Consider the following 17,707-nt stretch of genomic DNA (forward strand, 5'->3'; position numbering starts at 1 on the left):
CAGTTCAGAAGAATCCGTTACAGACTTCCCGACAGTCTGCAATGCACTGGTTGATTCTCCCATCATCATGAAATGACCCAGCATTCACTGAACCTTCAGATTCCTGCCTCCTTCAACTTTGTACCGAGTTTTTTGTCCTGAGTTTCTAATGTGTAAACTGGATTCAGAACTACACGCTCTCTCTGGCCAGGCCCCAGTCTTATAGGAGAGGTACACACCTGCCCAGTGGCCACATAGTCCTTCACTGGGTGGATGGTTAGGCTGAGAATGTCGTCGTCATGGCCCAGGTACAGCCTCTGGGAGTGCTGCTGCCTGTTGTAGACCACGGCAGCTGCGGCGATGTGGTAGACCACTTCTCCAGCTTGCGTGTAGAACAGGTTGTTTCGACAGTCGTAGCCTCTGTAACTGAAGCACAGGTCCAGGAAACATGACACAGTTAAATAAGGCACCAATGAGCGGAGCGGGAGTTGTCAGAGGTAGAGTAACGTGTTGACACGGAAGTGTACAAGGGGAACCCTACAGTCCCATAGTCACCTCCATCTATGATGGGAGCACAAAGACCTCGGAGGGCATGTGATGACTTTCTAAGGGGCAGCAGACACTGATAATTTTAACGGAATCCGTTTCCAGATCCTTAGAAAGCAGAATTTGTAATACATTTATGTTGATTTGGTCAACCGTATACTACTAATAATTGTAATAACAATTAAATCTAGAAAAAAATTGTTAACATTTAGGGTAGCACTGTCAATAGAAATATTATGTGAGCCATTTCAGTAATTTAAATATTTCAATTGCCACATTTAGAAAAGAATAAAAAGAAATGAAAGTTATTTAAGTAACATTTTAACTCAACACATCTAAAATACTATCATTTCAATATGTAATCAATACAAAACATTTTTAATGAGATACTTTACATTCTTTTTTTCATACTAAGTGTTGGAAACCTGGTGTCTCTTTTACACTTACAGCACGCCTCAGTTTAGACTAACCACGTTTCAAGTGCTCAGTAACCATGTTTGGCTGGTGGCTACCATACTGAACAGCAGAGTTAGAGTCTTATGGTCATTGGAAATAAATTTAAATTGAACTTAGAGACTTTTTTTTCTTGCAGAAGGTATGATAGAGTGATCAGTAAAAGACTACCAAACATAAAAATATTATGTTAGGGTAAAATTTCGTGCAAGAACTAGAATGGAACCATAAGTTCAAGGAGAAATATGAATGAAGTAAAATATCCTACTGTTATAGAAGTGCTCGTTCATGTATTTTTAAAATGGATGAGAGAAGAAATCAAGTCTTTTTGACATTTAGGTTCCAACGGATCCATTTAAATGACTGATGTATTTATAATACACCAGATATTACAGTCTTCACAAAGATTTAAACTTCTGATGAAAAATTTTAGATGTCAGTTTAAAATGTGCAAAGGTGTATGTAATTTTGCAGAATTAAAAATTATTTTAGGGCATATGTCAGCAAAGAGGTTTGAAGAAACCGTTATCCTAGTGTGCAGCCGGCAGAATAAAATAGGGACTGGGGTGGGAGGGTAGAGGAAGAAAAGATGGTAGTGAGAAAGACGTGAAATAGCAGTGAGCGCCTGTAACACATACATGATGGAAATACACGAAGGAGAAGTCTAGAGACAATCATATCGTTACCGCCACAGAACATCGACTGAGAAAACTGGACGGAGTCTTGGTTAAAATATGATCCACAGTTAAGTGCACTTTGGAGAGAAGAGCCGGCCTGAAGTGTGACAGGACCCAGGGGAGGGGACCGCCTCAGCCTGGTCACGAGGCTGATGACCACTCGGCAGAGACAGAGCGGAAGACGCAGGAGGCACTCAGACAGGCCACCCACCCGTGAATGAACTGGAGCTTCAGGCTGTCCTCAGGGGCCTTTTCTCTTCTGAGGAAGGGCGCTACATGAATCTTCTCTTTACTTTGCTGCTTTAGCTGAGGTAGATCTTCTTTGTAAACCTTAAAGTGTAACAAGAACATTTAACGAGGCTCCTTTCTTCAGGTTTCAAAAACATCAATATCTTGGCACTCTCAGAAAATCTTAACTGCTTTGGTACAATGTTTTTGAGAATATAAGGTGTGGGATAGAATTTTACTCTCTTCTAATGAACAAAACTAACATGAAATATCTTTTAACTCAATAGGATTTAAAATAATTTTCTTCTTATTTTTATTTGCTGTTCTGTTTTTTAGGTAATTTATATCTGGAAAATACGATATTAAGTTGTTGGTAAATAAGAAAGAAATTATCAATAAAAATATAAATAAAATATTTTGTTATATTTTCATCAAAGGCAATAAATCTCTGGGTGACTTTGATGTTTGCAAAATGTGGGCCTCATGAATCAAGGCAATTTTTTCTAGAATCACTCTTTGGAATTATTTTCCTTTCACGGACTCATGTGTTTTGACGGATCAGACTCTGAGCTGTAGAGCGAAGCTCACTCTTGGTCTAACCTATGCCCTAAAATGTGATGCTGACCGAGAGAACCTTTTCTACAAGTTAATTTAAATATACATAGAGTCAGTCTGCTGTTGACATTGTTTATGCTCGACTCTCAGGAAATGCAGGAAATGTTAGTTTAACACATTGAAGATAAAACACAATTTACTAATAATTTCTCACCTTCATGAAGGAAAGTTTTAATTTGCTCAAACTATATTACTTAAAAAAATAAAATCAGGAAACTTTATTATACTAAAGACTGTTTAGGATTTGACCAAATCTTTTTCTAAAAAAGTCAGATATTTTATCACTACTTTGTCTATTACAGATGCAATGAACGAAGCTTTTGAAGATGATAGTTCCCTGAATTCAGGATGCTGTTGTCAGCCCATAAATGATTTACTCTGGAGTGCTGAATTCCAGCCTCAGCATTTCTGTGGCTTACCTGAACAAGTCTCATCACCTCTGCGGGTCTCAATTTTCTATCTGTAGAATTTTACTCCTGCTCAGGAATGACTCAGGAATATTGGGAACATAAATTAAATAACGTATGTGACAGCTTTAGAAATTAAAGCATCTAGGAGAATACATAAATCGTTTTCATTCTTTTACTAACACCATTTTATTAAATAAAAACTTTCCAATTGCAGAAAGTTGCTTTTTTTTCCCTTACATTTTACATTCATTTTACTTATACTTCATTTCCCCTTGATATCAGGTTATAAAATAATGAGGTTAGTATAAACAGGATATTTCCAAGTTAATAATTTCCTTTCAACTCATTGTCCTTTCTACTTGTATTATATAATATATTGTATCAGTACATAGTCAAGCTGATTTAGCCCGGAAGTTGACCCAATCATCAGGTGGACTGCCTTGGTGCTAATCCAATTTTCCAAATACTGAATCAATGAGTGGTGATTATGAGCTGGAAGAAAAAAATGTAATCATCGAAAAGCAGTGAACTGAGTTCTTATATATAGAGGTGGAGCCAAACAGTGCATAGAGCACGGGCTTTGGAGAGAAGCTCAGATCTGCATTCTTATTCTAATACTACAGGTTATGTGGATGTGAGCAAGGTACTTAATTTCTCAGGGTCAATGTGGGGCTGAATTCAGCGTGTTTAAAGCATAGGACTGGCCCACCAAAAAAAAAAAAAAAACCTAAACCCATTGCCATCAAGTTGATTCCAACTCATAGTGACCCTATAGGACAGAGTAGAACTGCCCCATGGGGTTTCCAAGGAGCACCTGGCAGATTCGAACTGCGGACCTTTTGGTTAGCAGCTGAGCTTTTAACCACTGAGCCACCAGGGCTTCCATAGAGCCGCTTGATACACAGCAGCTACCATAGGCCTACATAGAAAGCTTGCAAAAGCAACAGTGACAGCTGATGTATCTGAAAAATGAAATCTGATTAAGTCAATGTCCGTGTACAGAACCTGCTTCGCACACCTCTGTTAAATGACAAGGAAGAAAACTCAGCTCCTACAGTTTTCACGATAACACGGCGATATGCGTCCAGATTCCCCTGAAAGACTGCTCTTTTCTCACACTCGCTGCTTAGTGCTAAAGTAAAATGTCTCTTAACAAAAAAACAGGGCCCAATTTGGATGAAATTGCCCAACTTTTCTACTAGAGATGGTTTCTGACTGGAGAGATAACGTGCTTTGTATTTGGGCTGTTACTTTAATTAAATGGAGAACGGTTGTCGTGAGTTCAGAGAGAAACCAGGATCACAGCTCATGAGCAAACCAGCATGTCTCAGAGGTTATCAAGAAAGCAGACACTTTAATGATCTGCTGAAAAAGTGAAAAATCCTGTCACTTACTTACAAGTGTTTCTGCAAGGAAAGAAAATTCAAAAGTTGTAGGTGCTAGGGAGACAGAAAACCCTGAACTGCATGGGTTCAGCTCTGAAACTTTTCTACTTTTTAAATTTCTAATGATAGGGTCAGATCGATGTCTAATTTTTAACCTGCATTTAAAGGCAAGAACTAGGCAATTTTCCTTATTTTTATCTTCTGCCTAAATATAGCCGTTTTTAGTGCAACGTCCAAATCCAATGCGATATTGCGGTTGCTGGGTTATGAGGCATCTGAATTGCCCCCCGCTTACTGACCTGGCGATCATAATTGATTTGAGTTTCTTGCTCAATGTCAGAGTCCAACTCCGGCACATCTGATAAGTCGGAATCCGATTCTTCACTGTAGGAATCAGTGCCGCCGTCTGCAGACACACACCCCACAAGAAACAAGCAAAACTTCTGAGATGCTAAACAGTTAAAAATATTCTTCAAAATATTTTCTTTCTTCTAGCCTATCAAAGTAAATGAAAAATAACTACACCATAGTTTTTATTTAATGCAGATTCTTAAAATCTCTTTACTTAGATTTCATCATTTTGGTGGCGCCCAGCCCACCTAACAGGAGCATAAAGGGTTGGGACAACTGTCCGCAGACTGAACTTTTGCCCATCTGCTATTACACAGAGGGTCCCCGGGTTTTAACCCTTGCTTTGAAAAATGTAAAAAGGGTAGGCTTTACCTAAGGGAAGGACTAGAGCAAAAGGAAAATCCAACTATTTACTTCAGTAAAGATCCTCTTTCAAAAGGTGGGCCTTTTAACATGTCCACCAAGTGCCAGTAAGTGCCAAGGTCAAAACTGCAGAATTCCTTCCAATAAGAACATTTACTCATGCAGTTTTTCATTTTATTACCTGATCGTTTCTACTGACATCATAATGGATGTACATACAAAGATTACACATCCATAAACCGGAACACATCAGCCCCGATCGTGGACTATTCTTTGACCCCCACTCTGGAGGCCACCTCCATTCCAAAGGTTACCTTGTCATCCTACAGCCTGACCAATGGACCCGCTGCCCCTTACAATTGTCCTAAGGAGGCTGAAATGCATACTTTTAGGTTATCTTCAAAGGTATCCTTCATGTAAACCTTATGCCTTCAACTTGTGTTTGGTATAAGCCAAGTCTTTGGAAGAAAATTATCCCACTGACCCATATTAGTCTTAAGAAATTTTCCTTTTTACTTTTTAAAATTCCTTCCCCCTCCCTCCATCACCCCATACTGTGTTTATTATACCTGTCAAAAAAAAAAAAAAAAAAAAAAAAAAAAAACCGTTGCCGTCAAGTCGATTCCGACTCATAGCGACCCTATAGGACAGAGTAGAACTGCCCCATAGGGTTTCCAATGAGCGCCTGGTGGATTCGAACTGCCAACCTTTTGGTTAGCAGCCAAGCTCTTAACCACTGCGCCACCAGGGTTTCCATGTTTATTATAGGGATGAATTTTTCAAAATTGCTTTAAGTCTTTAACTCCAGAATAGATGTTGAAATTCTTACTGAAAAATAAACAGGTGTTGAAAAACCATTACTCTTTTACCCTGGGGTGTGGTTTCCAGCATGCCGTTGGTGACACCTTCTGGAATAAATCTCCACTGGAATACTGAGTGGTCAGCCCCTCCCGTGCTCATTACCCATTGAAAGTCGTGGGACCAGCGGACGTTTGTGACGTGTGCAGAATGGCCCACATACTTTCTAAATTTGGCTCCTAAAAAGACATCATTCAGGAGAAAATTAGTTATGCAAAAAATAGAACTCCTTCTATTTCATTCCTATTCACGTTGAGGATTAAACCTTGAAATGTGTTAGAAAATAACTGTCAGTCTTACATATCATAGCAAATATATCAAATCCTCCAAAAGTTATCTCAATTATTCCGGTATGGATTAAGCTAAAAATGGGTCTTAAATTTTAAGCACCATGGCTAAAGACACTTCTGAACCTGTTTCAAATAACACCTACTGCTTCACTGATTCTGAAAATAAACACTAAAGAATGAACATCTTACACATTCTTATTTAAATGCAAGCTGAAACAGGCAGTCCTATACAGCAGAGAAACAGAAAATAGTTCTGTGGAGAAAAAACGTCAAATTGTTGATTGGGGTCATGTAGATGTAGAGTTGAGAGAACCATTATTTTTTCTCTTCAGTTGGTTGCTTTACTCGGTAGACACCATATCTGGTTAGTGAATGCAATAAGGAAATCTAGTTGAAGTTGTATCTGTGGTTGAACTGCACAGTAAAGTCTTCAGTGTATGCCTGGTACACAGCAGCAGAAAGGTAGGCCTGGAGGCCTAGCACTCCGCAGTCTATGTGAGATTTCAGGGGTCCCTTTCCTGAGCGCATGTTCTGACCAGAGGAAAGCCCTATTACATCAGGGCCTCTGAAAGGATTAGGGGAATGTTGGCACGGAGGGGAAAAGAAGGATCTCAGAAAGCAGCCTTGCCTGTTTCAAAGAGTTGCCTAAATCAGTTTCGGCATGCCTCCTTAGGTCAGTTGGAAATGCTAGATGATGGTAATTGAATAATTGGAAAGCAGGGCATATTCTTCCCATATCTCTCTAGATCTTAAAGTGCTGGGTTATCTTTTGCTGCCCCTGACCTTGATACCCTTCCCAGAGACTATTTACCTGCTCTTTTGTTGTTGTTGTCAGGTGTCATTGAGTTGGTTCCACAGTTGGTACAACAGAACACGACACGGCCCAGTCCTGCGCCATCCTCATAATCATTGTTATGCTTGAGCCCATTGATGCAGCCACATCCATCTTGTTGAGGGTCTTCCTCTCTGTCACTGACCCTCTACTTTACCAAGAATGATGTCCTTCTCCTGGGACTGGGCCCTCCTGATAACATGTCCAAAGTATGTGAGACGAAGTCTCATCATCCTTGCTTCTAAGAACCATTCTGGCTGTACTTCTTCCAAGACAGATTGTTCATTCTTCTGGCCGTCCATGGTGTATTCAATATCCTTCTCCAACACCACAATTCAAAAGCATCGACTCTTCTTTGGTTTTCCTTATTCATTGCCCAGCTTTCACATGCACATGAGGTGACTGAAAATACCATGGCTTGGGTCAGGCACACCTTAGTCTTCAAAGTGATGTCTTTGCTTTTCAACACTTTAAAGAGGTCTTTTGTAGCAGATTTGCCCAATGCAATGTATCTTTTGATTTCTTGAATGCTGCTTCCATGGGCATTGATTGTGCTCTTTTGTAGTAGTTTATAAATATGTCCACAAATTATGGTCTCACAGATGTTTCTGCGACTCAAAAAAACGGCAGAAGTGAAGGTGTGTGACATCCAAGAGGAGGCCATAGAAGGCACTGCAGATTCCTCCTTACTCTCGCTCAGATCACTTTCTCTGAGGAAGCCAGCTGCCAAGTTGTAAGGACACTCCAGTAGCCTAAGGAAAGGCTCACGTGGCCAAGAATGGAGCTTCCTGCCAGGAACCGTGTGAGGGAGCCATCTTGGAAGTGGATCCTCTGGTTCAGTCTAGTCTTCAGATGACTGCAGTTCTAGCTGACAACTTGATCGCAACCTCATGAGAAAGCTGGAGCTGAAATCACCCAGCTAAGCTGCTCCTGAATCCCTGACCCCCCCAAAAATGTGAGATGATAAATGTTGTGTTTAGCTGCTAAGTTTGGGGGGTAATTCCTTATATAGCAATGGATAACTAATACATCCTTGCTAGTCTGGAACTGGAGCCCCGGTAGTGCAGTGGTTAAGTTCTATGGCTGCTAATCAAAAGGTTGGCAGTTTGAATCCACCAGCTGCTTCTTGGAAAACCTGTGGGGCAGTTTCTACTCTGCCCTATAGGGTCACTATGAGTCGGAATCAACTTGATGGCAACGGGAGAGCCAGAGACTGGAACTAGAAATGCAAAAGCATTAATGTTATTAATATTTCGGCCTTCTCTCTCTGGTGTTTTCTCCTCTCTCTGCTCCAGGCACACTGGCCTCTTTGCCATTCCTCTAATATGCCAGACACTCTTCTCTCTCCAGACTGCACTTGTTCTTCCCTCTGTCTGGTGCGCTCTTTCCCTGGATATCTTCATAGCTGACTCCCTCACCTTCTTCAGGTTTCTATCAAACGAAGCCCTATCAGCGAGCCCCTCTTGGGCCACCCTATTTAAATAGCAACACAATGGTGCCTTGCCCCAGCACTCTCTACTCCCATCATTTGCTTTATTTCTCCATAGCACTTCTCACCATCAGACATGTTTATGTTTATTAAGTGTCTCCCTGAGTAGAATAAAGGCTCCATTAGGGTAAAGTTGTGTTTGTTTTATTTTTTGGAGCCTTGGTGGTGCGGTGGTTAAGAGCTTAGCTGCTAACCAAAAGGTCGGCAGTTCCAATCTACCAGCTGCTCCTTGGAAACCCTATGGGGTAGTTCTACTCTGTCCTATAGGGTCGCTATGAGTCAGAATCGACTCAACAACAATGGGTTTAATGAGTCTAGGCTCTAGAACAGCACTCAACAAATACTTATTGACTAAATGCAGATCACATCAGTCACTTCAAAGGCTCTCCCTAGACACTGAGTGACTTTACAAGGCCTCTGTTTGTCCTCTCACCACAAGGAGGGCTCCACTGACCCTCTCTCCCCAAGTTCTACCTCCTATCGCTATGCCCGTGACTGCCCAGTGTTCATCTCCAGCTCTGATTCTCCCTGGAGTGCTGACAGCCCATGTGCCAAGTTCACTTGGATGTCTAATAGGTACCTCAACTCATCACAGACAAAACAGACTGAGGAGTTTCCCTTCCCCTTACTCTCTCGCCCTCTGACCCCCATAAAACATGCACAGACACAGACAAAACCTTTTCCTTTCTCATTTCCCCATCCCTGTAAATGAAGTCACTATCTGCCCTGCCGCTCAAGCCCATAATTTAAGAGTCATCCTCATTTCCTTTCTTTCCCACTATTCCCACATCCAATTCATCAGCAAGACCTTCAGCTCTTCCTTGAAACTGTTTCCCGACCCCAACTCCCTCCCTTCATGTCTGTTCTTTTTTTCTTTTTTTAATTGTACTTTAGACGAAGGTTTACAGAGTAAATTAGGTTCTCATTAAACAATTAATACACGTTGTTTTGTGACGTTGACTGCCAACCTCACGGCATGTCAACATCCTCCCTTTCTAGACCTTGGGTTGCCCATTACCAGCTTTCTTGTCTCCTCCTGCCTTCTCATCTTTGTTCCTGGGCTGATGTGCCCATGTAGTCTCATTTTGTTTTATGGGCCTAACTGATCTTTGGCTGAAGGGTGAACCTGGGGAGTGACTTCATTACTGAGCTAAAAGGGTGTCCAGGGGCCATACTCTCGGGGTTTCTCCAGTCTCTGTCAGGCCAGTAAGTCTGGTCTTTTTTTGTGAGTTAGAATTTTATTCTAAATTTTTCTCCAGCTCTATCTGGGACCTTCTGTTGTGATCCCTGTCAGAGCAGTAGGTGGTGGTAGCCAGGCACCATCTATCTGTACTGGACTCCGTCTGGTGGAGGCTGTGGTACTGTGGTTCGTTGGTCCTTTGGACTAATCTTTTTCCTTGTGTCTTTGGTTTTCTTCATTCTCCGTTGCTCCAGGTGGGGTGGGATCAGTGGAGTAATGTTCTTAACACCTTGGTAGCACCTCTCATCTGGACTCTTGTGACAATCTCTCTGGGGAAAACTCACTTTCCCTTCACCATTACACACAGCATCCAAGTGTTCTTTTAAAAGTACTAATTAGTTACGTCAGCCCTCCAACTAAAACTCTCAATAGTTTTCCGTCACACTTAGAATCAGACCCAAACTTGTAGCAGTGGCTTACAAGGCCCTTCATGACATGGTACGCACCACCCTTGCTGGTCTCACGGGACACAGCTCTCCCACTTGTTCATTACACTCTAGACATGCTGGTCTCTCTGTTCCTGCACCACATCAAGTTCATTCAAGCTATACTGAAGGTCAGCACTTTATCCTCCAAGGTCCAGACTTCCTGCAACTCAAGTCTTATAACATCCAGGACACCTGTCCTGGGAGGTAGTTGTTCAAGGACTGTGTGTGTGTGTGTGTGTGTGTGTGTGTGTGTGTGTGAGTGCCTGGAAAGGATTCATGGGATGGCAGTGCATGGGTGAAACATGTGGAGCCTCAGCCTTTGAGCCTTCTCTTAGGGTTAAGACATGGCAAATGTCAATGGGAAAGGCTTTGGGTTGTACCTCATGTCCGTGTCTGTGGGTGATGGTCAAACGGGAAGTAGTCTAAGCATTAGGGGGAAACTGTCAGTATTGATCCTAATTCCTTCAAGATTTGAAAACTGGCAAAAAAAAAATATGAAAAATAACTTGACTCGGCTATGTAAAAACAATACCAACTGCAGTCATTTTCAGTCCTGCAGAACAGTTATATCTAATTACTGTGCAACAGAATAACCAAAACCAAACCAAACCCGTTGCCGTTGAGTTGATTCTGACTCATAGTGACCCTACAGGACAGAGTAGGGTTTCCTAGGGTTTCCAAGGAGCAGCTGATGGATTCAAACCGCCAATCTTTCGGTTAGCAGCCGAGCTCTTAACCACTGCACCACCAGGGCTCCATTTGCAACAGAACACCACACATATAATCATAAATGTGCCCAATTAATTTGGTTGTTTAGATTTATTTAATCACAGTGGGAAACTCTGATGTTTGCTGTCTCCACACCAGCTCATGGCCATCAGCCCTGTTGATGGTTGGCCGCCAACAGGTCCAAAAACTGAGGCGAATACTTGTCACTGGGAATCTGGGCTATGGGGAGACAAGCCCCACCAACTATTCCCACATTGTTTTATAAACTTCCCTACCAGTAATTCTGGCACAAAAAGGGCATAAGCCTGGATGTCTCTGAGGTAAACTGCAGGATTTATAAACCAGGTGTCACAAAAAGCAAACAAGTCAGTCTGCTCCGGTGACACACATGTGTCTGCAGATTGCCCCATCACTCTGCTGTCACTCTGCCTCTCCACCTCTCCTCCCTCCCCCATCCCCTGTGTGCCACGATCCTCAGCGTGGCTTGACTGTCACTGAAGGTGAGCTGTTGTGACAGACAGCACTGCTCATCACCCCTTTGTTCTAAGAAACAGACCTGAGGTCCACGTTTCCATTACTATTTTCCAGACCCAAGTCTCACCCTAGAAGGCTTAGTGATCCATGGAGATACCAACTGTTATCAAGTTAACTTTATTCCCAAGTCCTGACAGTGGAGATCCCTGGTACTGCTTCTGACCCCAACGATGTTTCCCTCTGAATTCTGAATTCCCCGATACCTTCTGGCTGCAAGTACATTACTCAGTCTTACAAGATGCCCTCTTGCTCCCGAGACCCATCAGGGAGAGAGAGAAGTTTTGAATGTGGAACATGGAGGTAATTTTCCTCCTCACACATTTTAAACTGTCAAGTGTAAGTGACGGTGTTTTTTTGCTTTGCATTTTATGTTCAATTTTGTACCGTAATTGTCACTGCCTCAAAACGGCCAGTTAACTGAAAATGACTTTCTGATTACATTTTTAAATCCCTTCCCTTGCTTAATCTAAAAATCATTCAAGTGAAAGCATTTTCAGGCAGCAGCGTGTCCCCAAGGATTACTTCCCTAAGGTCAGATTTTCAGGGTATAGTTCAGGCGTCTCGGCAAAGTCTGCATGTGGCCTTGCAAAAGAGGGAGAGGACTGGGCCATTCCGGGATCAATTCAGTTGAATCTACAAAGCCCAGAGCTGCCTCATAATTGAACCGATAGGATTTTAACAACAATAAACAAACAAAACACCAACAACAAAATGTGGGGGCAGGAGGGGTTGTTTTGAATCAAGATTCTCTCTCAAAATTTCACCAGTCACATAAATCTGGTTGGTAAGATTAGCGCTCTGATGAAAGGTCTCTGAACTACGTTATCATTAGAACGATCACTGCCAGATTTTATTTTAAACATATCTGAAACGGTTTGCTTTGCCTTTCCACGTGTGAGCACAATTAGCTGTGAAGCCTCAAAGAATTTCAATTATAATATTTCAATGTAATGTTATATATTATTTAAATTATGAATATTTATTTATGTAAATATAAATAAAGCACAACTTGTTTGAAACACGAACCGTGAAATGATGCCCATGAATCACAAAGCAGAGAGTGATAACTATTAACAAACGCTGACTTCACCTTGCCATGCCACATAGTTTAGGATGTCAAAAGCAGAAGGGATCAACAGCACATTCTGTTTTAACATTCTAAACAGTGAATATAAACATACAAGATAAAATGAACAGTCTGCAGAAACAGACACCAAGAAAATAAGCCTTAATTATACTGTGTATACATTCTGGATTAAACTTTTATTCAACAACACATCTCTTTTGGCCATACCTTTCTTGAGACAAGGAAATTTAAACAATTTAACCAGTCCGAAGTCATCTCCAGACACCAGCACTGAGCTGTTGTAGTTGGCGTCCACGGAGTTGATGTTAATGACATTGGTGTATTTCGGCCAAATTCCGCTCACTTCAGGCCCTTCCACGCATGTCCAGGAGGCCCAGGGAATCGCTTTGGTTTCTTCCTCACTTGTTAAGGGCCTCCCAGCTGAAAACAGTCAAGAAACATTAATATAACATTATGTTTAAATAAAAAGCATATCCTAATTTACTTTATTCGTTGTTTTCTCTTATAGAGGTCTAGACTTGTACTTGTTTAAAAACATCTATAAACCAAAGAAATCACAGAATCTAATCTCTGTACCCAGTTTGTGATTTTGTCTGCTGCAGCAGGGTTTAAAGAAAACACATATTCTTAACTCAGACATAAGGAGCATAGAAGGAAAACGATCATCATACTAAATGTACTGTGTCTCAAACTACGAATGTGTACTTGACCTTGATTATTAGGTACAGATGATATTGTGCTTTATTTTATTGATGAAGTGACTTTAAATTATGTATTTAATCAACATTTTGTCATGCTTGAAAAAGTATGGCTAAGTTTACTCTGAACTTCTATCTTTCATAATTCAAGGATGCTTAACAAGGGATTTTTCAGTATTCAAGCTCAATAAATTCGTAAGAAAACGAATGGATTTAAAAGTCATGGACAATGAAAATTCACAGAATTATGATGAAATAAACGCAGCTGACTGGGGAAAATGGCCCTGACAATTTTCCGGATGTGTTCTCAAGTGTGCCGACAATGGCCAGTGTCCACCAGCAGCTGCTGAGGGATGTCCACAGAGATCATACAAAAGAGGAAACACAATAATCAATGTGTGTTTGGCCCCACATAATTTTAAAATTAAAAATCTGGACAGTTAAGTGTACTACCTCACACCTTCCCCTTCCAAATAAACAAACGAGTAAATATTTCAAATAAAGTATCTGTGTGAATAGGTGCCCTTGGATGTTACTGGCACATTGTCCAATTGGTACCCAGGAACTCTGGACTGTAACACAGCATTTCATAAAAAATCATTAAAATGACTGCAGAATCAGAGAGTTTATGGCCAGAACACAGTCTTTTTGACCCAATGTTCCTGCTTTGGAGGACACAGTCCAAGGAAGTAACTCAGAGAGAAAAACCTACCTGTTACAAAGATATTTAGAGCTGCACTATCTGGAGCAGCAAAGAAACTGGAAATAAGCCCAAAATTCCCAGTAATGGGAGAATGTTAAATCAAATTACGATATTGTCACCGAGCAGGATGGGTTTTTTTTTTTTGTTATTGCAAATGACAAATATGTGTTCCATATTTTTTCATGTGTGGAAAAATATATATGAAATCACATCAAGCAGAGAACTAAACACAAATAAATATGGACCTAGTAATCATGCATTCAAGGAGCCCTTCTGGTGCAGTGGTTAAAGCACTTGGCTGCTAAGCAAAATGTCAGTGGTTTGAATCCACCAGCCGCTCCTTGGGAGAAAGATGCGGCAGTCTACTTTCATGAGGATTACAGCCTTGGAAACCCTATGGGGCAGTTCTGCTCCACCCTACAGGGTCGCTATGAGTCAAAATCAACTCAGTGGCAATGGGTGGAATGGCACATTCATAAATTTGGTAGGGCAAGGACTCTTAAAAAATGTTCAAGTTATATGATATGTCACATGTTATTTTATGGTAAAGATTAATTTTTTAGTAAAAAAATTAAGGCAAAATATAATTACTTCAGGCCAACATTCATGTTAAGTGTTAAATTTTTCTTCTTATTTAAAGATCACTAATCAAACATTATAATAAATGCAGAGATTTATTTATGTATGACATTTATTTTAGGATTAAAAACTAAATGCACTGACTGAGTGTTATGTAAGTCAAAGGACTATCCCATAAAACCTATAGTGGTGAGTCACAAAAAATATGGTTCTTCGATCCCAATGCACTCATTTCACCAAATAATCATATACTAAGAGCTTCTAGGAGCCCTGGTGGCACAGTGGTTGAGAGCTTGGCTGATAAGCAAAAGGTCGGCGGTTTGAGTCCACCAGCCACTCTTTGGAAACCCTATGGGGCAGTTTTACTGTCGTATACGGTCACTAGGAGTTGGAATTGACTCGACGGCAACGGGTTTGGAAGAGGTTCTAATTATGAAGAACACAGAATTGGGATGAAAGCAATCATAGTACATAAGGACTGAGATCTTAAGATGTTGACTTGAATTTCTAACCTGATTGCAGAGACAGTTTCTAATTCTCCAGGGCCATCCTTTCTAAAGTTTCTGTTCTCTGTCCTGTTCCTTTTGCATTCTGGGAGAAATCAGCTTACCTAATGAGACTACCAAGCCCACTACCCCTTGACGTCTGGCTTGTGAAGGGAGTGTGATTGCCCTGCCAGCTGAAGCCCCCAGATGATACCTCCAACCCATTTTCATTCACTTCTAACTAGGAGTCCTGGTGGCACAGTGGATAAGCACTCAGCAGCTAACCAAAAGGTAGGTGGTTCATTTCTTTTATGGTCTCGTTTGTGGGAGAAAGATGTGGCAGTCTGCTTTCATAAAGATTTACAGCCTTGGAAACCCTATGGGGCAGTTCTACTCTGTCCTATAGGGTCTCTGTGAGTAGGAACTGACTCGACAGCAGTGGGTTTGGTTTGGTTTGGTTTGGTTTGGTTTGGTTTTCTAACTCCTGCTGCAGAACTGCGTGTGTGAGGCACTAACAGAGGTAATACTGCAGTTTTGCATATCACCATTTATGTATTCAAACTTTAAGAGATGTATTAATGAACAACAAAATGGGCATATAGGAGGAGGTTAAAGGAAAGAGGGAATAATAGATAACGTAAAGGACTTGAATAATGAACTAAACGGGTCAAACGCTTTCAAATACTTAGAAGTTGGCTATACAAATATTTAAGCTTTTCCTACTTTAAAAACGTGAAATATTTCAAACATACAGAAAATTATAGACTATTATAATGAATAAGCGTATACACCAGCCAGCTTCCACAAATCTTAACATTTTGTCTCTATCCACAGAATTTATTTGAAAGAAAATATTACAGATACAGTTAAAATCTACTGGATACTTCTCCCCAATCTCATTTCTCCCCATCCTTTCTTAGAGATAAACAACTCCTTGAATTTGGTGTTCATCATTCCCATGCATTTAAAAAAAAAAAACAAAACTTTTACTACATATGTATATGTTTACAAAATATATATAGAACTGGTTTTCATGTCCTAAAAATGTTAAAGGCTATACACTGTACATTTCATTCTGCAACTTACTTTTGTCCGCTCAGTATTACATTTTCAGGATCTACCCATATTGACACAGTAGCTGCAGTCTGTTGTTGTTGTTAGGTGCCGTTGAGTCGGTTCCAACTCATAGCGACCCTGCGTACAACAGGATGAAACACTGCCAGGTCCTGCACCATCCCCACAATCATCACTGCGTTTGAGCCCATTGTTGCAGCCACCGTGCCAATCCGTCTGGTTGAGAGTCTTCCTCTTTTTCTCTGACCCTCTAGCTTCTTTTAAGTGCTATCCACTGTAAGTCTGTGCCACATTTAATTAAACTATCCTCATACTACAAACATTTACGCTGTGTCTCCTTTTTGGCTGTTACAAACACTGCTTACAGCAACATCCCTGTGCATGTGCAAACCAGAAAATCACGGGCTGTCTTCCTGCCATTTAATATGTACAGACTTTGTGAATCAAAACAGTGTAAAATGACATCTCACTGTTTGTTTACTTATCATTTCCCTGATTGTTACTTCATATGTTTGTGGTCGTTTAAGCTTTGTCCATTTTTCTAGTAGTTTTTTTTTTCCCTTTTACTTATTTTTAGGCATTCTTCATATATTCTAAATATATATACTTTGTCCATTATAACAATTGTAGGTATTTATGCCCAGGCTATGACTTATCTTTTCATTTATGGTCTCTTTTGCTGTGTAATACTTATTTATTTTAATGTGTCCAATTTATTAATCTTTTCCTTGAGGGTTTGTGATTTATTTTTGTTGTTGTTGAGGATTTGCGATTTTGGAGTCTTGTTTCAGAAAACATTCCTTGTTCTAAAATCATAATGATATTCTCAGATATTTTCTTTGTGTGGTTCGAAGTTTTTTTTTTAATAAATAGTTTATTTCGTTGTTGTTGAAAAGCCTCTCACAAACACCTTTGCCCACAGGACTTACACGGCATCTTGTAGAACAGTCGTTCTCCTGCACCATCATTAGTTTGCAAGTATTTGCTGTCCAAAGACCAGTCGATGTGAGTGATGAAACTATGGGATTTGCTGCATTCTCCTATTTTCTTATACCGCTGTGCGACAGCATAGACGTCCACAGGGCCATCGTTGGATCCCACTGCAAGGTAAGACCCATCTGGAGAAAATTTCATTTCATGAATGACTTCCTTTCGATCTTTGATATGAACCACTTCTGTCATGTCTCTGTAGAAATAGGAAGCAAAGTGATAAGCAGCAAATCTAGAAATAGAACTCCTAAGCCATGCTTTCATGTATGTGGCAGAGGAAACATTTTGAAAGGGAGGGAAAACATACAGGAATTACAGGATTAACTTTTGAGGAAAGGCATAAAATGATGTTATTTAAAACTTACAGCCAATATAGGAAAATCAATAATAAACATTTAAAATAATGTTTGGGCTTCCAAAGTAGAAACAAAATAAAGTAAAAACAAAAACAAAAAAAAACCTTTCGAATGAAATGCATGCTTGCTGTAATGATCAGCTATGTATTATTTTTCCCTAAATTTTTCATTAAAAAAATCGGGATTTCTGGGATCTTCTAAAAATCAAACACCTATGCTCTTCAAAAGACTTCACTAAAAGAGTAAAAAGAGAACCTACAGACTGGGAAAAAACTTTTGGACAGTACAAGTCAGACAAAGGTCTAATCTCCATAATCTACAAGAAAAT

The 17,707-nt window shown here is 40.4% G+C and overlaps 1 protein-coding gene across 1 annotated transcript in view; it reads right to left on the minus strand.

Moving 5' to 3' along the window:
- EML6 (EMAP like 6) overlaps positions 1-17,707 on the minus strand; it is a 267,307-nt gene that overhangs the window by 106,939 nt on the left and 142,661 nt on the right. Inside the window, exons 9-14 of the mRNA XM_012556681.2 lie at positions 16,963-17,219; positions 12,702-12,914; positions 5,877-6,044; positions 4,593-4,699; positions 1,867-1,985; positions 219-405 (exon numbers count right to left, since the gene is read on the minus strand). Of these exons, the coding sequence (XP_012412135.1) occupies positions 219-405; positions 1,867-1,985; positions 4,593-4,699; positions 5,877-6,044; positions 12,702-12,914; positions 16,963-17,219 (1,051 nt within the window). The remainder of the gene's footprint in view (positions 1-218; positions 406-1,866; positions 1,986-4,592; positions 4,700-5,876; positions 6,045-12,701; positions 12,915-16,962; positions 17,220-17,707) is intronic.

Source organism: Trichechus manatus, unplaced genomic scaffold, assembly GCF_000243295.1.
Source record: "Trichechus manatus latirostris isolate Lorelei unplaced genomic scaffold, TriManLat1.0 scaffold00005, whole genome shotgun sequence".
Taxonomy (NCBI): domain Eukaryota; kingdom Metazoa; phylum Chordata; class Mammalia; order Sirenia; family Trichechidae; genus Trichechus; species Trichechus manatus.